The sequence below is a fragment of the Nerophis ophidion genome, linkage group LG09, assembly GCF_033978795.1.
Source record: "Nerophis ophidion isolate RoL-2023_Sa linkage group LG09, RoL_Noph_v1.0, whole genome shotgun sequence".
NCBI classification, from domain to species: domain Eukaryota; kingdom Metazoa; phylum Chordata; class Actinopteri; order Syngnathiformes; family Syngnathidae; genus Nerophis; species Nerophis ophidion.
The window spans coordinates 42,273,364-42,294,551 of record NC_084619.1 but is presented as its reverse complement, the minus strand read 5'-3'; the positions used below and the strand labels follow the sequence as shown (position 1 = coordinate 42,294,551).

Here is a 21,188-nt window from a genome sequence, read left to right as displayed (position 1 = left end):
CAACAATAAAGAACAATTTGTGACCCTTGTGTGAGGTATGGTAACTGTGGTGGCTGCCTCTGATGTATTCGTACTTACTGCATGTGTCTCTCATGTATTATTACAACTGATATTTCTTTTTTGTAACATGCTAAGTGAATATGTGTACTTTTGTTGTTATATCTCAATATTTCTGCAAAATATCTCAGATATGGTAACACTGGCGAGCAGTCAAGAATATGGAGTGATTTTGGGACAATAATATATTTTGTTTTATATTTTTTTAGAAGATTTTCAGTTCATTTTCTCATCTATTATTACACCCAACTGTTATGTACAGCTACAATCGGGCGGAAGGCGGGGTACACCCTGGACAAGTCGCCACCTCATCGATTGTAGCTGAGATAGGCGCCAGCGCCCCCCGCGACCCCGAAAGGGAATAAGCGGTAGGAAATGGATGGATGGATGGATGTTATGTACAGAGGAGGGAAGGAGGCGACAACCAGGGCACAACTGCGGTTCACAAGGTTTATTTAAACCTTTGATTTTTACATGGTGTGTGTATGCTACTCCACAGTTGTGATCAAAATTATTGAACCCCCACACAATTTTGGTGTTTTAGCAAGTTAGACATTTATTCCGTATTTTGTTTATAGTCATATCAAATAAAGACGCATTAACTAGACAAATGCAACTTGAATTACAACATTATATTTTGGAACATACCAAACAGTGTCATTTCTCTTAATATCTCATTGACAAAATTATTCAACCCCTTGAAGATCATAACTCTTAAGAACAGAATTTGAATAAGGTCTTTTCAATCAGGTGTTGAAAACACCTGTAGATGTGATTAGAACCATAACGAGCAACAATTAAACTGATTGAAAAAGACTGTAAAGCTCAGCTTCTTGTAGATCAGGGGCGCTCACACTTTTCCTGCAGGTGAGCTACTTTTCAATTGACCAAGTCGAGGAGATCTACCTCATTCCTATTTATAATGTATATTTATTTATTTATGAAAAAGACATTTTTGTTAACAAGTTAATGGTGTTTAATGACAATACAAGCATGTTTAACACACATAGATTCCTTTCTTTCATGAAGACAAGAATATAAGTTGGTGTATTTGATTCTGATGACTTGCATTGATTGGAATTAGACAGTGGTGCTGATAACGTCCGCATTTTCAAATGAAGGAAAAAAAAAGTCCTCCTTTCTGTCCAATACCACATGAAAGTGGTTGGATTTGGCATCTCATTTGTCCAACTTGCATACTCGTTTTTAAACACTTTGTTATGAGAGTAGCATATGTGTGTGGCCCTTTAATGTCTGGCAGCAGGTGAGTGACGTCAGTGAGAGTGCGGGTGGGCAAGCAAGTGAGAAAGCGGTCGCTGAGGGCGGGGGAGAAATACATTGGCATCAAACTCCGTAGCTTGCTAGCTTGTGCACGCTAGCTTTCTGAGACTCTTATTTTGTTAGCACAGGCAGGATGAAACAGGTCTTTTATGGTGAAGACAGGAACTGTGCAGTCGGTCTTTAGAGTTTTGACAGTAGGTACGGAGTCTCTAGAAATAAAATGTGTTTCTCTGCGTCCGCCCTGTTAGTGATTTTTTTCTTAAATATGAGCTTGCAGCAGCCAGCGTCATCTCACAAGATCCTCGGGTGCCGAGAATGTCAAACAACTGACGAAAGTGAAGTCTTGGTATGATTGATGATTGCTCATTTTTATGTATAATTTTTAATGCCTGGCTTGAGATCGACTGACACACCCTCCGAGATCGACCAGTCGATCGCGATCGACGTAATGCCCACCCCTGTTGTAGATGGTCAATGGTGTATTTGCAACATGGTGAAGTCCAGGGAGGAGGTAATTTCTCTTCATAAGAAAGGATATGGATATAAGAAAATAGCAAAGACATTACACATTCCAAGAGACATAATTGGGAGCATAATTTGCAAGTTTAAAGCTAAAGGCACAGTGGAAACACTACCTGGGCGTGGTAGAAAGAGGATGCTGTGTGCAACTGCTGTCCAGTATTTGAAGCGTACAGTGGTGAAAAACCCCCGGGTAACAGCTGAGGAACTACAACAGGACATTGCAGAGGGGGGAACGCAGGTTTCGTCCCAGACAATAAGGCGCGCACTACAAGATGAAGGCCTCCATGCCAGAACTCCCAGGCGCACCCTACTTCTGACTACCAGGCACAAGAAAATAGACTCCAGTATGCCAAAAATCATCTGGACCACCCCCAAAGGTTTTGGGAAACTGTTCTATGGAGTGATGGGCCTATGAATCAACGTTATGTCTGGAGGAGAAAAAATGAAGCTTACAAAGAGAAGAACACCTTGCCTACTGTTAAGCATGGTGGTGGGTCAATCATTCTCTGGGGCTGTTTCTCTGCCTCAGGTACCGGGAATCTCCAGCGTGTTCAAGGCATTATGAATTCTATTTCCTACCAGGATATATTAGCTGCAAATGTCATGAAGTCAGTGACGAAGCTGAGGCTTGGGAGACGTTGGACCTTCCAACAGGACAACGATCCCAATCATACCTCCAAATCAACATCAGAGTGGGTCTGAGCAGGGAGGTCGTGGATGGAAGAAGGCAGTCAGGAATCCAGAAGGATGTTGAGAGGGAAAGTATGATCACGGAAGACAAGGGAGTCACTGTGGAAGACACAAGAGACATGAACAAGGGAGACACGGAGAGAGCAAAGAGCAAAGCACAGGGGAGGGAATGCCAGACGTAATGCTTACTGGGAAGATTAGCGACGTTCTGGCAAAGGTTCCTCGGGTCGGCTGGTCTTTATGCTGTTCCCTTTCATCAAGTCCAGGTGTGTAGATCATTGATTGAGTGCAGGCTTGTTGCTGCGTGGGCGTGCTGCGCGTGGGGCACGAGTGGGGCCGTGTCTGAGCGCGCTGTCAGCAGAGGCGCCTCTTAGCGCGCTGTCAACGGAGGCGCTCGCCGCTCCAACCGCCAAGGAAACGCAGGTTCGACTCCGCATCATGACAGTACCCCCCCTCACCCCCCTTATGCGAGGCCCCGACGAGCGCTGGGGAGCATCAGGATTGGCACGGTAGAAATCCTCCAGAAAAGAGGGGTCGGCAAGATAGGAGGTAGGAACCCAAGATCTGTCTTCTGGCCCATATCCCTCCCAGTCTACCAGATAAACGAGCCCCTTACCTTCTCGACGGACCCTGAGGATTTCCTTGACCGTCCAAACCTGATCTCCGTTCGGCAAGAACCTCGAGGGTGGGGGGGGCAGGGGCAGGAGATAGAGCGCTCTCCGCTACCGGCTTAATCTGGGACACATGGACCACTGGGTGCCGCTTGACTGAGGGTGGAAGAGCCAATTTGACAGATACAGGATTTATGATGGACAAGATGGCAAAAGGACCAACGTAACGTGGTGCCAATTTTATAGATTCTACCTGGAGGCTGAGGTCCTTCGTGAGTAGCATAACTTGTTGTCCTGGCTGATAGGACGGTTGGCGTTGCGGCACATCCTCTCGTAGGCCCTCTCTAAGGCCGCGTGAGCGGCTCTCCACACCCTCTGACACCGCCCAATATGGGTCCGAGTCGAGGGCACAGCGATTTCCAGTTCCTGTTGGGGGAACTAGGGTGGTTGATAACCCTAACGAACACTCAAATGGGGTCATACCGGTAGCGGAGCTCTTCAAGGAGTTGTAGAAAAACTCCACCCAAGGAAAAAATTTGCTCCAGGACGTTGGTTGACGACTGGCGACACAGCGTGGCATGGTCTCCAAGCTTTGGTCCGCCCTCTCAGCGTGCCCATTGCTCTGGGGATGGTATCCCGATGTGAGGCTGACGGAGGCCCCAATTCCCTTGCAGAAGGCTCTCCATATTTGTGATGTCAACTGAGGACCTCGGTTAGAGACGATGTCCACCAGAATACCATGTTGCTTGACGACGTGTAGTGTGAGAAGATTAGACGTCTCTGAGGCAGAAGGTAACTTGCACAGAGGAATGAAGTGGGCTGCCTTGGAGAAACGGTCAACAATAGTAAGAATGGTGGTGTTACCTCTGGAGGCTGGGAATGCCGTGACGTTATCCAGGGCGATGTGTGAGCAGGGACAGGCAGGAATGGAGAGAGGGCGAAGGAGACCAGCGGGAGGCCTGTGTGATGTCTTACTACGGGCACAAGTAGAACAAGAAGCGATAAACTCACAAGTATCCTTGGCCATGGATGGCCACCAAAAACGTCTTCGCAGCAGCGATAGTGTCAGGCTTTCCCCTGACAGTTTGTCTATGTTTTAGTTTTCCTCTGCATTTGTCTGTTTCCTCTGTGTTTAGTATCTCCTGTCTTTAGTTCCTGTCTAGTGCTCTTATTTTGTCAGCTTCCTGTCTTGTTCCCTGAGTGCTGTGTTCCTCCTCAGCTGCGGCTGATTGGCACCTGGTCACACCTGTTGCCAATCAGCCCGCTCCTATTTGTACCCTCTTTGTCTTGTGTCAGTGGCTGCATCATTTTATTGTCATTTGTATTGTTTTGTCGATGTCACGTCTAGTCGCTCTTGTGATGTGTTATCGCTCCTGTCGTGTCGTACCTTGTCTTTGCAGCGTAGCGGTAAGCTATATTCAGTTGATGTGTGTAGCTTACTGTTTTTTATTCCCTGCTTCCGTTTTATTTTTCATTATACAAGTACGACTTCTGTTTGCCTGTTCGCTACCTGCTAGCTTCCACGCTAAGCTCCTGTTCGTTATTTTGTAGCTCCCAGGCTAGCTCCTTTTGTTTGATTATCCGCCTCGTGCGCGCTTTGTGTTTGTACCCTTTTGGTTTTGTTTTTGTCTTAGTATTTAATTAAATCATGTTTTCACATTCTATGCCTGCCTCCATCTCTTCATCCTGGGGTTCAACAACAAATAACCCTGACAATATGAGCCAGCCAAATTCGAACCCCGCAGAGATATCTATGGCGGGGAGGCTTAATTTAGCTTTAAAATTAATGGCGAATTCAAAAGAGAGTTCGGTTGCGTTTCAAGCCCTCTCCCACCCACCTCTGTTGACTGTGGGCCCATCTTGGGACTTCTGGGATCTGTCCCTTGAGGGGGGGGCTAGGAGTAGCTGTGCAGCTGGGTAGGCACAGCCACTTCTCGTCCCAGTGGGTCTGCAAACTACGGCGCCATCATCTTCAGTGGGTCTGCAACAGACGGCGCCATCGTCTCCAGTTGGTCTGCAAAAGACGGTGCCATCTTCGGTGGGCCGGCAGACGCCACCGTCACCTCCGGTGGGTCTGCAACCTACGGCGCCATCACCTCCGGTGGGTCTGCAACCTACGGCGCCATCATCTCCTATGGGTCTGCAACCTATGGCGCCACCACACACTCCGGTGGGCCAGCAGACTCCTCCACGCACTCCGATGGGCCAGCAGACTCCACCACGCACTCCAATGGGCCAGCAGACTCCACCACGCACTCCAGTGGGCCAGCAGCAGGGGGCGCCACCACCACGCACTCAGGTGGGCCAGCAGCGGGGGGCGCCACCACCACGCACTCCGGTGGGCCAGCAGCAGGGGGCGCCACCACCACGCACTCCGGTGGGCCAGCAGTAGGGGGCGCCACCACCATCCTCTCCGGTGGGCCAGCAGAGGGCACCACCATACACCTGTTGGCCACAGAGGTGGTCATTTCATGGGCGACCGCCTCGCAAATGGCAGCGGCGTTCCATTCGCCGTCGCCACTTGACTCTTCCCCGCTCGCTGCAGGGACACTTGGCCTGGCGGCCCACCACCTTGTCCTCCCTCTACCCTCCCTTGACTTCGGACTGTTTTTTTTCTAGGGGGGGGAGGTTCGTAAAACGTCTAGTATCCGTTATGGGAGGGGGGGCTACTGTCAGGCTTTCCCCTGACAGTTTGTCCATGTTTTAGTTTTCCTCTGCATTTGTCTGTTTCCTCTGTGTTTAGTATCTCCTGTCTTTAGTTCCTGTCTAGTGCTCTTATTTTATCAGCTTCCTGTCTTGTTCCCTGAGTGCTGTGTTCCTCCTCAGCTGCGGCTGATTGGTCTCACCCGTTGCCAGTCAGCCCGCTCCTATTTGTACCCTCTTCGTCTTGTGTCAGGGGCTGGATCATTTTATTGTCACTTGTATTGTCTTGGCGATGTCACGTCTAGTCGCTCTTATGATGTGTTATCGCTCCTGTCGTGTCGTACCTTGTCTTTGCAGCGTAGCGGTAAGCTATATCCAGTTGATGTTTGTAGCTTACTGTTTTTTGTTCCCTGCTTGCGTTGTATTTTTCATTATACAAGTACGACTTCTGTTTGCCTGTTCGCTACCCGCTAGCTTCCACGCTAAGCTCCTGTTCGTTATTTTCTAGCTCCCAGGCTAGCTCCTTTTGTTTGATTATCCGCCTCGCTCGCGCTTTGTGTTTGTACCCTTTTGGTTTTGTTTTTGTCTTAGTATTTAATTAAATCATGTTTCACATTCCATGCCTGCCTCCATCTCTGCATCTTGGGGTTCAACAACAAATAACCCTGACAGATAGGGATCGTTGAAAGCCTGGATGGCAAGAGAACAGACTGGAGTGCCCCCAATCCATGACCCTGGGTCGTAGCTCCCGATGGACATAAAGCTTGTTGGGTGGTCCACCTCTCGGTCCTGGATTGGCACGCAGCGCAGACTTGAACAGGTCCTCTACCTTCCAAGTCACCATTCAAACGATGCGGGTGGAAGGAAGGATGGGCTCCGCCACTGACGGACAGGTGGTCTCTTTCACGAAAAACTGGGATAGTGCGTCAACCTTAGTGTTCTTAGACATCTTAGACATAAAAAGTAATTGTCGCAATTGTTGTATATGACTTTAAACCATAACCAACCGTGCATCAATATAGCTCTTGTCTCAAAGTAAGTGTACTGTCACGACCTGTCCCATCACATCGTGACTTATTTTGAATTTTTTGCTGTTTTCCTGTGTGTAATGTTTTAGTTCTTGTCTTACGCTCCTATTTTAGTGACTGTTTCTCTTTTTTGGTATTTTATTGTAGCAGTTTTATGTCTTCATTTGAGCGATATTTCTACTTTGTTTTAGAAATGAAGGACATTTCAGTTGTTTTTATCCTTCTTTGTGGGGACATTGTTGATTGTCATGTCATGTTCGAATGTACATTGTGGACGCCGTCTTTGCTCCACAGTAAGTCTTTGCTGTCATCCAGCAGTCTGTTTTTGTTTACTTTGTAGCCAGATCAGTCTTAGTTTCGTTCTGCATTGCCATCCCTATGATTCAATGCCTTTTCTTAGGGGCACTCCCCTTTTGTTTATTTTTGGTTTAAGCATTAGACACCTTTTTACCTTCACGCTGCCTCCTGCTGTTTTCGACATCTCCAAAGCAATTAGCTACCGGCTGCCACCTACTGATATGGTATTACAGGGTTACTCTGCCTAGCTCTAGACAGCACCGACACTCAACAACGGCACATAATTTGCAGACTATAATTATTGGTTTGCAAAAAATATGTTTAACCCAAATAGGTGAAATTAGATCATCTCCCACGGCGCACCAGACTGAATCTCACGGTACACTAGTGTGCCGTGGCACGGCGGTTGAAAACACTGCGAATAGAGAAGCCTGTGTAGCGATGTGAATACAAGTACAACACGTCATGTACAGATGATCAAAAGCATTTATCCGGGTAGGAATGTCGCATGTTACACCAAACAACATTTTTGACCAGGGTGTACCCCGCCTTCCGCCCGAATGCACCTGAGATAGGCTCCAGCACCGCCCGCGACCCCGAAAGGGACAAGCGGTAGAAAAAAATGGATGGATGGATGGAATTTTGGTGGGTGGAGCAGCTCCAAACTAATGAGGAAGTGCAGCAAACGCATCGTATCGGATCAAAGTGAGTAGCAGACATGGCGCTCTGTAGTCACATGAGGGCCTTTTGACCAATCAATGAGGAGATCGCCTAAAACCGTGTTGGCCATACTTTCTTGATACATGACTTTGGCCGCGTCCATAAAAACAGCTGATAAGAGGCGCGGCACATTGGTCATGTGACCTTTCTGAAGACGAACGCAATCGAAAAAGGGGAGGATCGAAGATGGCACCGTGAACGGTCCTACTTGCCGGAGCAGCAACTAAAAAAATGGAATATAACCTTGCAAAAACGGCTTGTGCATAATTGAAAAGAGTCTAAATAGTTTCTATATAGTATTTGGTTCTTTTTGTGACTCTTTTGGCTGGACTTTGACGGCTGCTTTTTTGAACTATGGCGATGTCTTCTGGCTCGAAAAGGAAAGGTGTGGCGAGGAAAATTTCGGATAACGCTACAACCGCAGCATCAAACTTGCTATTCGAGAACTGCCATGACTATCTCATCGGTGGGGACAGCATGAAAGTGCATCTCATGAATGTAGAAGATCTCCCTTCTCTGCAAGTAACACCGGAGAAGCCTCCCACCAAGAAAGGTAAGGATGAAATGGACAATAGTGACATTGTAGCTACACTATCCGCGTTAATCAACGCCCGCTCGGAGAAGCTGAGCGACCGCTCGGAGGAGCTGAAGAAGTTGATCCAGGCCAATGCTATTCAAATTGCTAGCGGTAATGCCAAAGTAGAACAAGTTTGCAAACAAGTAAGCGAGATTATGAAGAGAGTGTCTGGGCTGGAACTGGTTGTGGAGGGGGACAAGAAGCTAATCAATACACTTCTAAAACGCATCACTGAGATGGAGAGATATTCAAGACGATGGAACCTGAGACTGCATTGTGTGGCCGAGTGTTTGGAGGACAGAGATTTACGTGAAGAAGTGATCCGTGGTTGCCAGGCTCTGCTGCCATCCGATGCTGAACGGTTCCCGGATGTTATCGACACCGTGCACCGCGTTGGAATGAAGAAACCGAAAGGTAACAGGTGTGTTTTGCTGCAGTTTTCCTCCCGGGTGCACAGAGGTGCATTTTGGGCCTCTGCAAAGAATTCCTCTTACCTGCGAGACAACGGGCTGCGCTTCGCCGAGGATCTCTGTAAAGTCGACAGAGAAGCGAGAATGAAGTTATGGCCACTGGCAAATGAAGCTCGCAAGGCAGGGAAAATTGCCTACTTTGTAGGCGGTCGGGCTTTTATCGAGAAAAAAGTGAAGTGAAGTGAAGTGAATTATATTTATATAGTGCTTTTTCTCTAGTGACTCAAAGAAATCCTTCTTCCAATCTGAAGATAACACCTTTCAGGCTTTAACTTACTCTTGACTGTACTTTGTTAAAAGAGGATGGATAGATGAAGAGTTACAACTTACGCACCAGCCAGTTTTTTGCACTTTTTTGAACTTTAATATGATGTTGTTCCCGCAGAGTCTAGTTGCTTTGTTTCAAACTCAAAGCATTTTCTAATTCTAATTCATTTTTGTTTAAATTTGTCTTTGTCCATAACTTCTCTCAACGCCAGGGTGTTAAGACAGAATTTGAAGCGCAAAGCTTTATTTTTATTTCTTAAACAATGTAAAACAGATTTATGTTTTTTACAGGAGACACACAGTACGAATGATGATGTAGAGTTTTGGAGATCTCAAAGAGGTAATGAGATATATTGCTCTCATGCATCACAACGTTCTGGTGGAATTGGCACATTCAAAAATAATATTACAGGAGTCTTATTGCGTCATAGTGATTATGATAAAAATGGCCATTATACTTGTCAGGTTTTTGAGATTCAGAAAACAAACTTTATAGTTGCTAACATTTATGGATATCACTCGGTGCCTGGCAATACTATTTTATTTAATGAAGTGCAAAATAAAATTTTACACTGGCTTGCCAAATTTCCAAATGCTTATATACTTGTAGGAGGTGACTTCAATACTGTGATTGACAATTCACTTGATAGATGGCAACCAGGCTCTCAAAGTAGTGTCAGCTCAAATCTGAAGTTATTAATGCAAAGGCTTGATTTAATTGATGCCTGGAGATATAAAAATCCTAATAAGACATCCTTTACTGTTCAAATTCTCTCCACTCTTTTGACTGATCATAGGGCTATTCAGATTCACATTCACTACACCCTTCTCACAATTCTTCAAAAAGCTCATACTGGAAACTCAACAGTTCGGTTTTATATCATGAAACAGTTAAAATTAAGATTAAAAAAAAAATTATAATAACTTAGATTTATATCGCGCTTTTCTAGACATTCAAAGCGCTCACAGTGAAGTGGGACTCAATATTCCTTCACACCTGGTGGTGGTAAGCTACATCAGTAGCCACAGGTGCCCTGGGGTAGACTGACGGAAGAAAGATCTAATACTTTTTTTTCTTAATAAAGCCAAAACCCAAAACAATTATTGTACTAATTGGGAACTCCTTAAATATGAGGTAGGTAAATTTATTAAAAAATATTGCAATAATCTAGCTAAGGATAAGCATTCTGAGGATGAAAATGTGATTTCCATCATCACTGCATTATCCTCTATATGTCCAGATAATATGTCAGCAGAAGAAAAAGAAAGTCTCTTAGAAAACCAAAATAAATTGGACAAAATGTATCAATTAAAAGCAGAAGGAGCTTTTGTAATATCTGGAACACAATGGCTGCAGGAAAGTGAACAAAATTCCGTATATTTCTTTTGTTTAGAAAAATCACAGGCTCAAAACAACACAATTGATCAAATGAAAATAAATGATGTGGTTTGCAATGATGCAAAACAGATTGCAAATTTTTGTTCTCAATTTTACAAAACATTATACAATAGTTAATACTGTGAAAGTGATGCTGTTAAGTTTATGGATGCCTTAACTTCCTGAAAAATAAAGGTAAAATCCCATTGAGATCAAAGACCTCTTTTCCAAGGGAGACCTGGCCATGAGGGCAGCAGCAAGGTTACTATAAAAACAGTAAACAACACATAAAACATCACATTTACAACATTAAAACTTGCTCACATCACACGTGCACACAGACAAGCTAGACTGCAGTCCTTTCACAGAAGCTTTAAACTCATTCAATGTAACAAGGGTTTGAAGTTGAACATTCGATTGTAGGTTATTCCAAGCCTTCGGTGCTGAAAACCTAAATGCTTTCTTGCCAAGTTCAGTTCGTACTTTGGGGATGACAAATTGAAGAACATTCATTGAACGTAGATTGTTTTTTTGTTAAAAGACAAGATAGATAAGATGGAGTGATACAAAGAATGGTTTTGTAGATGAAAACATACCAATGATTGAGGCGTCGAGCAGATAAAGATGTCCAGTTAACCATTGAGTATAAGACAGAATGGTGAGTAAGGGGAGCGGAGTTGGTGATGAATCTCAGTGCCCCGTGGTACACACTATCCAGCTTGTGGAGACAACCAGCAGTAGCATTCATGTACAACACATCTCCATAGTCAATAACAGGTAAAAAGGTTGTTTCCACCAATTTCTCTTTCACAGTAAAAGAAAAGAAAGACTTGTTTCTGTTGCGATCTGCTGCTCGGATCTTCACGTTTGTTTTTTCATTCTCAGTCTGACCCGTTTATTTCCTGTTTTTGTCCATCACTATGGTTACGCATCAGTCCACCTGTTAGTCTCGCCCCGCACACCTGCTACTAATTTTCACCCTCCTATTTAAGCTCACCTTTTCTGTTTACTCATTTGCCCACGCGCAACAGTGACGACTCTCATCATTCTATGTATGTATTTTCTCGCTAGCTCTCACGCTAAGCCACTTTATTTTTCAGCTTTCATGCTGAATGTTTTTGTTTACTCTTTTGTGTCCTTGTACCAAGTTTTAGTTTTCCTTGTGTTAGCTTTCACGCTAGCGTCTTTTGTTTACCTTATCCCTTTACATCAGTGTTTTGTTCATAGCCTTTTGTTATTAAATAAATACCCTTTATCTTACCTATGCTGTGTTCTGCTTCGACGCATCCACGGGAAAACCACACCGGCATTACCATGCCGAAGAAGAGTCCTCACAGTAGGATCCGAGCATCAAAATGTTTTTCCGCGTCGAAACCACGGGAGGAACCCTTCGACTTGGGTTTGTGGTTGGAGCTCATGGCTTGGGAGCAGGAAAGACTTGACTGTGGGCCTGAAGTCTCCTCCGAAGCCGTTTGCGCTGCCCCGAAGAGGCGGGGGATCCAGTGGAGAGGTCCTCCGCACGGCAGTAATGTTCCAGCACCACTTATTCCTCCCCATGGACACAGCAAGTTTCACCCCGTCCAGGATTCACCCGTCATTACCGGTAATCCTGCTTGTTTTTTTTTCAAATCATTCCTTCAGCCGCCATGACAGTTTTTCTGACACAAGCGATGACGACATTTGGGGAACGCCCACCGGTGACGCAACACCGGCCTCTGTTGATGACATTTTTTCAGAAGATTTTTATATTATGGACAGTAATTGTCATTCCCAACCTTTTTCGAATACCAATAACATTTATGATAAAATACATAATTATCAGGATATTTTTTCTCATTATTCTAGTCAACCTCAGTCACCTAGTTTTTCTTCTACCCCACCGTTTAAACCTCTTTCACCGCCCAAGTATAGTGTTTTTTCGCCTTCTAATTGTGTACAAGTTAAAGGGGAGGAGTCTGCCCGCCTCCAAACCTCCCACCACCCTCCCTTATGGTCAGTCCCTGACCACAGGGAACGGGTCTGGGATTCCCGTCTGGAGGGGGGGGCTATGGCCTATAGCTGTGTTGCGGAGGTAGCGTAGACGCTACCTGTTCTTAAAACTGCTAAACAAAGACCTCCATGTAGGCCACCTTTACCTGTTTTTCGGCCCGCTAAACGCTTAGCTCCTCCTAGTAGACCTCCTCCACCTGTGTTTCCCCCGGCAAAATCTCAACGGCCTTGTACACCTCCTCCACCTGTTTTTCCCCCGGCCAAGTCTCAACGGCCTTGTAGACCTCCTGCACCGGTGTTTAGTATTGCTAGGTCATTACCTCCAGCACGTCCTCCACCACCGGTGTTCGGCATTTCTCCCAGTCTGGTTCTCACACCAGCGCATGACTCTGACCTGGTTTTCACACCACAATTGGACTCTCGACTGGTTCTCGCACCAGTTTCAGACTCTAAGCTGGTTCTCACGCCAGCACCAACTCCAGGTCTGGAGCCCACTCCAGCACCAGTTTGTAAGCTGGAGCCCACTCCGGTACCAGCACCACGACAGGTACCGGTACCAGCTCCACGCCGCCAAGCACCGCAGACGACGGGGCTGGAGCCCACGCCAGCGCAGACGACGGGGCTGGAGCCCACGCCAGCACTACCGACGACGACTCCTGCGGCTTCCACGCCTCCAATGACGACTCCTGCGGCTTCCACGCCGCCCACGACTACTGCGGCTTCCACGCCTCCGACGACTCCTGCGGCTACCACGCCGCCTCCGACGCCTTCTTCGGCTGCAGCACCCGCATCATCCTCGCCAGCTGCACTCGGGCCTGCTTTGGCTGCAGTCCCCACACCCCCGTCTGCTGCTTCCAAGCCTGCTGGGATTTCGGTGCTGAGGCGTCGTCCACTACGTCGACCACGGGCGTGGCCTCTGCGAGGTCGTCCTGCTCGCCAGACACTCCCTCCTCCATGTCGGCCACGGATGTGGCCGTGCCCGGGTCGTCCGCCTCGCCGGCACCTCATCCTACGAGGCAGCCACTAATGTGGCCTTTTCGAGGTCGCCCGCCAAAACTTTTTCGGCAGCGGCGTTCCACCCGCCGCCGCCACATGATGTGTCCTCGGTGGATTCGGGGACATGCGATTTGGCGACCCTCCACCGTGGCCTCCCTCCGCCCTCCCTTCGTTTGTGAACTTTCTGGTTTTGGGAAGGGGGTTCAAGTTTTTGTTTGTTTTTTGAGACATCTGGTATCTGTCTTTTGTTGGGGGGGGAATACTGTTGCGATCTGCTGCTCGGATCTTCACATGTTTGTTTTTTCATTCTCAGTCTGACCCGTTTATTTCCTGTTTTTGTCCATCACTATGGTTACACATCAGTCCACCTGTTAGTCTCGCCCCGCACACCTGCTACTAATTTTCACCCTCCTATTTAAGCTCACCTTTTCTGTTTACTCATTCTCAGATCCTAATTTGCCCACGTGCAACAGTGACGACTCTCATCATTCTATGTATGTATTTTCTCGCTAGCTCTCACGCTAAGCCACTTTATGTTTCAGCTTTCATGCTGAATGTTTTTGTTTACTCTGTTGTGTCCTTGTACCAAGTTTTAGTTTTCCTTGTGTTTTATCCTAGCTTTCACGCTAGCGTCTTTTGTTTACCTTATCCCTTTACATCAGTGTTTTGTTCATAGCCCTTTGTTATTAAATAAATACCCTTTATCTTACCTATGCTTCGACGCATCCACGGGAAAACCACACCGGCATTACCATGCCGAAGAAGAGTCCTCACAGTTTCTATAATAAAATCCCGGTAAAAGTTTCAGTTTTTTTACAACACACTGAATGTGCTCCTTAAAACTCAAGTGGTCATCAATTAAAAATCCCAAATATTTAAAAGAAGATACTAACATAATTTGTTACCCATTTCTCATTAAAAAAATTTCCCACAGTGCTGATCTTACAGTATTTGATGTGGTAAAGAACATACACTTTGTTTTCTCTGCATTTAAAACCAGTTGAAGATGGCAAAGTTGTTCTTGTACTCTGTCAAATGCATATTGTAGATATTTAAAGGCCTCAGCAGGATTTGGTGCTGTGCAGTATATGACAGTATCATCAGCATTGAAATGGAAAGTTGAATTCGGAATATTCTGTCCAAGATTATTTATGTAAATAGTGAATAATAAGGGGCCCAACACAGAACCTTGAGGGACACCCTTTTTCACTTGCAGTACGTTTGAGGGGGAACCTTCTATCTGAACAGCCTGAGTTCTATACTTGTGAGGTAATTTGCAAACCATCCAACTGCTTGCTGAGAAAAACCAATAGCTGAAAGATGGTTGATTAAAATGACATGATCAACAGTATCAAATGCCTTTGAAAAGTCAAGAGGGACAGACAGCACTGTTTCTTGTCAAGAGCTTCAGTTACATAATTTAAAAACTTCAGAGCAGCAGTAACAATACTGTGATTTTTGCGAAACTCTGAGATGGTGACAGAACAAAGTTTGTGTCCAAAAAGTCTTTTATCTGTTCACTGATAAGGGATTCAAGCACTTTTGCCAGAACAGAGAGTTTAGAGATTGGTCTGTAATTATTTACATTACTAGGGTCACCTCCTTTTAATAGGGGGATTACAAGGGCAGATTTCCAATTCAAGGGGATTTCTTTTGAAATTACAGCAGGGTTAAAAATGTGAGTCAGTGGTTCAGATATAATTTCAGCTGCCAACTTTAAAAAGAGCGGCTCCAACTTATCTGAGCCAGCTGGCTTTAATTAATTAACTGGGACTAAATTAATCAGCACGGCTAACCAAGTATTCTGTGACTGTCCAATCTGTCTCAAGGAAGTAGTGGAATCAATTAATAGTTTAAAAAATAACAAAATTCCTGGAGTGGATGGTATATTACATCTGAATTCTATAAAATATTTTCAGAAGAGCTAGCTCTTTTCTTACTAGAAGTGTTTTGTGAAAGTATTGATACAGGTGCCCTTCCTCCAACTTTAACACAAGGCCTTATTACGCTAATACCCAAACCAAACAAAGATTCACTAATCATTGATAATTGGCATCCAATTAGCCTTCTAAACAATCACTATAAAATTGTAGCTATTATTTTTGCCTAGCGTTTAAAATTGGTTCTGGATGACATAATTGATGAGACACAGTCAGGTTTTATGAGAGGGAGACACGTATCAAATAATATCATGCTTGTACTTGACATTCTGGATTACCCAGAGGTCATTAATGATGAAGGCTTCCTTCTTTTCCTGGACTTCTACAAAGCTTTTGACTCGATCGAACATGAATTTTTCTGCAAAACAATCAAGACTTTGTTCTGCAATGGTAATAGCTCAATACAGCTCAAATCTGGTACATCTCCAAGATTTGAATTAAGACGTGGGATACGGCAAGGTTGTCCTAGTTCTCCATATTTATTTTTGTTAGCCACCCAATTGTTATCAGTTCATATAAAAACAAGTTGTTTAAAGGGGATCTTTGTATTAGACGGAGGGATAATTATCAGCCAACTGGCTGACGACACAACACTCTTTTTGAAAGAGACTTTTCAAATTCCCCTAGCCTTGGATGTGATTCATGTTTTTTCCTTGGCTTCTGGTCTCCATCTGAATGTGAATAAGACATGTGAAAAGATGTGAAATGAGGTCGGTATGTCAAATTCCAGTTAAGGATAGTATTAATACCTAAGAATACTTCTCACTAAAAATCAGAGTTCTAGGTCGGTCTTGAAATTTAATCCAATTGTTGAAAAAACAAAGAAAAGATTTAACCAAAGGTTACAGATAGATTTATCCTTAAATGGCAGAACCTTGCTTTCCAAAGCAGAAGGTATCTCCCGGCTTACGTATGCAGCTATTTCTTTAGATGTTAACCAAAAAATATGTAAAACTATTGACAAAATACTGGTTGACTTTATTTGGAAAAACAAAATTCATTATATTAAGAAATTTGTTATAATGAACAATTACAATCAGGGTGGTCGAAACTTTCTTGATTTCTCTACACTAAACAACACCTTTAAAATTAATTGCATAAGACACTACTTGAAAGACCCTACCTCAATTTGGAACTTTATTTCCCATCATGTATTTTCTAACCTTGGAGGCCTAAAATTTTTGCTATTTTGTAATTATAACATTGATAGGATTCCTGTTGCGCTCTCAAACTACAACAAACAAGCACTTCTAGCATGGTCTCTTATATACAAGCACAACTTCTCACCTACCAAATATTTCATTTGGAACAATAAAGACATATGTTACAAAAGGAAATCTCTTTTCCTCAACAATTGGTTCAACAATAACATTATTTTAGTGAGTCAGCTGTTATGATCCGCTGCACGGATCATATTCTGTTTGGGTTTTTCGGGTCACTTGTGTTTTTCTGTTAGTGTTGGACTCCGTTTAGTTCCTGTTTATGCACCTCTGAGTTTGTTACCATAGAATTTTATTACTTTCACCTGCCGCTTGTGTTCCTGACGCACACCTGTTTGTCATCACTGACATTATTATTTAAGCCTGCCTTTGCCAGTGAGTCGTTCTGGCTTCTTTGTTTTGCATCACGCGACTGCCACGTAGGTTTTTCTTGTCTCCTAGCCCCTGCTAATTTTCTTAGTCAGTGCTAAGTGTTAGCCTTAGCTTCCGGTGCGCTCGGCACCTCATTCATTTGGTTTGTTTTCTGTTTTTGTACCAGTGTTGTTATTTTTTCCATTAAATCAAGTCCTTACCTGCAAGTCCTGTCCGGATTGTCCTTTGCATCCCTGGGAGAACAAAATCCCGCATCACCATGCCCCCCACACGTGACACCAGCTTTTCAATAAGGAAGGTCAACCTTTTTAATTACCAATAATTTCTCAACCATTTTAAGATACCTGTGACTCCCAAACAATTTGCCATTTTATTTGATGCCATTCCAACAGGTGTTATTATGTTGTACAGGGCTTACACACTTCCTCTTTCCACTGTAAAAATTGTGAATGATCCACTTGACACTCCTGTGGGGAAACTTTGCTTTGATCAGAAAAATAACAGAAAAATCGGTAGCATATATCAAAATGATTGTGTGTCTGTCTCCTATCTAATTGCCCTCTGGAATAATGTTGTAAATGACATCTGTTGGGTCAAAACGTGGTCCCTTTCTAACAGGTATTTACTTACCAACAAAGTCAAAGAGATAACTTTTAAAATCATTTATCGATATTACCCTGTAAAAACTGTAATGGTTAGATACAAGAAGGACATTGATGTTACCTGCACCTTTTGTAACATGCATCCAGAGACTGTTAACCACTTGTTTTGGACTTGTGAAAACATTCGATCACTGTTGCAGGGCATCTGTCGCTTCATCCTGGACAATATTCATGACAAATTTGTGCTTTGTTTTAAAGATGTGATTTTTGGTTTTACACTGTATGAACACAATTTAAAAATGAATTTTACCTTTGCAACCTCATTATTCTATTGGCTAAGTTTTATATTCATAAATGTAAGTTTCTCAAAACCCGTCCTATCTTTTGTGCCTTTAAAAAAGATCTGGAACTTTACATTAAAAACGCTCTCTACCTCTAACAACAAAATAGCTGTGAAAACGATGGTACTGTGTTCCAAATTTAAGTTATTTACTGAATCTGAATGAGCCTATGGCTTTGCACTTAGTTTATAATATATATTTTTTTGTATTCTATTTTTATTACTTTGAATTTACAACCCCCTGGCGCTGTTTTGTACTTTTTTTAAATAATGGTTTGTAACGTTTTATACTGTTGTTGGACTTCCATCCATCCATTTCCTACCGCTTATTCCCTTTGGGTCGCAGGTGGCGCTGCCGCCTATGTCAGCTACAATCGGGCGGAAGGCAGTGTACACCCTGGACAAGTTGCTACCTCATCGCAGGGCCAACACAGATAGACAGACAACATTCACATTCACATTCACACACTAGGGCCAATTTAGTGTTGCCAATCAACCTATCCCCAGCTGCATGTCTTTGGAAGTGGGAGGAAGCCGGAGTACCCGGAGGGAACCCATGCATTCACGGAGAGATCCCGAGCCCGGGATTGAACCCAGGACTACTCAGGACCTTCGTATTGTGAGGCAGACGCACTAACCCCTCTTCCACCGTGAAGCCCTGTTGTTGGACTTATTTTGATTATTGTTTCTCAACTGTTTGTAAATGTTGAAATTTATAAATAAACATTAAAAAAAGACGAACGCAATCCACAGTTGTTAAAATATTTTTATACCTAAAACTAGTTTGACTCGAAGAAACTGGAAAACATTCACTAAGAGGACACATTTTTAAACCTTCTCTGATGACATCAGCTTATTGTAGCAAATGAACAAAGGAGTAGTCCGATTCTCACAATCATGTGTCTCATTGTCGTTTTTATTTTCAACATAAACATTTGATGAAAAATGAAACATTAAAGAGACGAGAAGACACTCTTCCTCGCAACACTAAATTGTCGGTCCGGCATGCAATTTGACACGACGAGGCCACCTGCTGGCCTTACTAACTATCACACCGACTGTCATGACAATGTCCTGTACGTGACTTTTTTGTACAGATTTTCTTAATCCCCATAGTCTATGTATATATAAATATATTTACATTCCAAATTTGAAAATAAATCAACTAAGCTGCGCAAAACAACCTGCATGTTTTAAACCTCGTGAGCTTGACCACGTGACAAGCTTCCATTTCGTGATAGGCTGCTTTGAACACACACCGCCTGTGCCAATTGGTCTGTTTTGAATCGGTATTGCGCGCGCATGAGCTTGACAACACTCTCCCAACGGCTTGCCTCTGGTTTAGTACTTATGCTCGTAAAGGAACGAAGTTCATCTTTCTTTAACAACCACCACTACTACTACTAAAACAAAAAATAACGACTTTCATCGACCACCTCGACCTTTGCAGGTAAAGTTTGACAATTTATGCTTTTAATATTATTAACAATTCATTTCCATGTCGGTAGTATTTTGGTAAAAAAACGCCGAGGTCGTAGTAACGTTACAAAAATGTACATCAGTATGTACTTGTACTATAATGGATGCTCATTGCGATGGTAAACATGATCATTTGAAAGCAGAAACATATTTTAAAAAGTATATTTTTATAAATAGACATGGGCATCCATTAATTGCTGAATTGCAGCAGGCCCATAATGATACAATTTGAAGTTTGAACTTAGTGTTAGTGAATATCTCAAGATGTCGGCTGTCATGTTTGTTATACCAAAATAATATCTGCATTTTTATTATTTTTTGTTTACATTATTTGATGTAATAAGTGACTGCAATGTTGCTTTTGTCCCCAGGCTGCAATGGAAGATTACTTGAGAATAGAGAAGATCGGAGAAGGTTTGTTAGACTGTTTCATTGACCATTGATTATGTCCTTGGCGCAAGGACTGTGACGTTGATTTTTATTTATAAAAGTCAAGTTGTTGTTTTTAAAAAAAAACAAAACTATGTGAATCTTAACAAATAGTTTTGATACTTTGAAAAAATCACAGATCTTCTTCTACAGTTATAAGTGAGAAAGGGTTTTATTTCGCCGATTCCGATCATCCATGAATAAGATCAGCCGACAACGATCACATTTATGAACCCCTGCAAACTACAGAGGGACAAGCGGTATAAAATGGATGGAGATTCGTATAACTCCAGAAAATTTGAAATGAAAACATAAAGCCATGGCACAAGTACTTAAAAACAATATTAACTTCTTCCAGGCGGCGATGCACTCTCGGGGGCTTGGCCTGGAGGAGGGCTTCATTAAATAAAGCGGCGCATCCTAAAGAGACTGTCAGAAAGCAACTTAAAGATGGTCTGTAAAACTGAGTGCAAGGTTTGGACAAACCCACCACCATTACTGGTTTACGTAGTTCACGAGTGAGTGTTTTGAATGTAGGGAAAACCAGAATATGACCCTTTTTAATATATTTGTGGACATTTGCGTTAACTCAGTTTTTGTGTCTTTTTACGCATTGAAATCAGAAAAGACGCGAAATTCCGGAAGTCCGCGGTTGCAGATATATATATTTTTTTTGTGTCCATTTTTCACCTTCCGCCGCTGTTTTGTTTATATTTGCCGGGTCAAATTATTAATTATTACTTATTGGTCGACCTCAAAGTAAATCACTTTTCACTACATTTTATTAAGTTTTGATTCACCGAAAGTTTTATTGATCACAAATACTGCATAGCTCGGTTGGTAGAGTGGCCGTGCCAGCAACTTTAGGGTTGCAGGTTCGATTCCCGCTTCCGCCATCCTAGTCACTGCCGTTGTGTCCTTGGGCAAGACACTTTACCCACGTGCTCCCAGTGCCACCCACACTGGTTTAAATGTAACTTAGATATTGGGTTTCACTATGTAAAGTGCTTTGAGTCACTAGAAAAAACGCTATATAAATATAATTCACTTCGCTTCACGGTGGCAGAGGGGTTAGTGCGTCTGCCTCACAATACCAAGGTCTTGCAGTCCTGGGTTCAATCCCAGGCTCGGGATTTTTCTGTGTGGAGTTTGCATGTCCTCCCCGTGAATGCGTGGGATCCCTCCGGGTACTCCGGCTTCCTCCCACTTCCAAAGACATGCACCTGGGGATAGGTTGATTGGCAACACTAAATTGGCCGTAGTGTGTGAATGTGAGTGTG

General features: G+C 43.6%; 1 protein-coding gene across 1 annotated transcript in view; it reads left to right on the top strand.

The window, feature by feature from the left end:
- The first annotated feature begins 19,291 nt into the window (after positions 1-19,291).
- cdk1 (cyclin dependent kinase 1) overlaps positions 19,292-21,188 on the top strand; it is a 30,563-nt gene continuing 28,666 nt past the window's right edge. The window contains exons 1-2 of the mRNA XM_061911001.1: positions 19,292-19,450; positions 19,851-19,893. Of these exons, the coding sequence (XP_061766985.1) occupies positions 19,857-19,893 (37 nt within the window). The 5' untranslated portion in view covers positions 19,292-19,450; positions 19,851-19,856. The remainder of the gene's footprint in view (positions 19,451-19,850; positions 19,894-21,188) is intronic.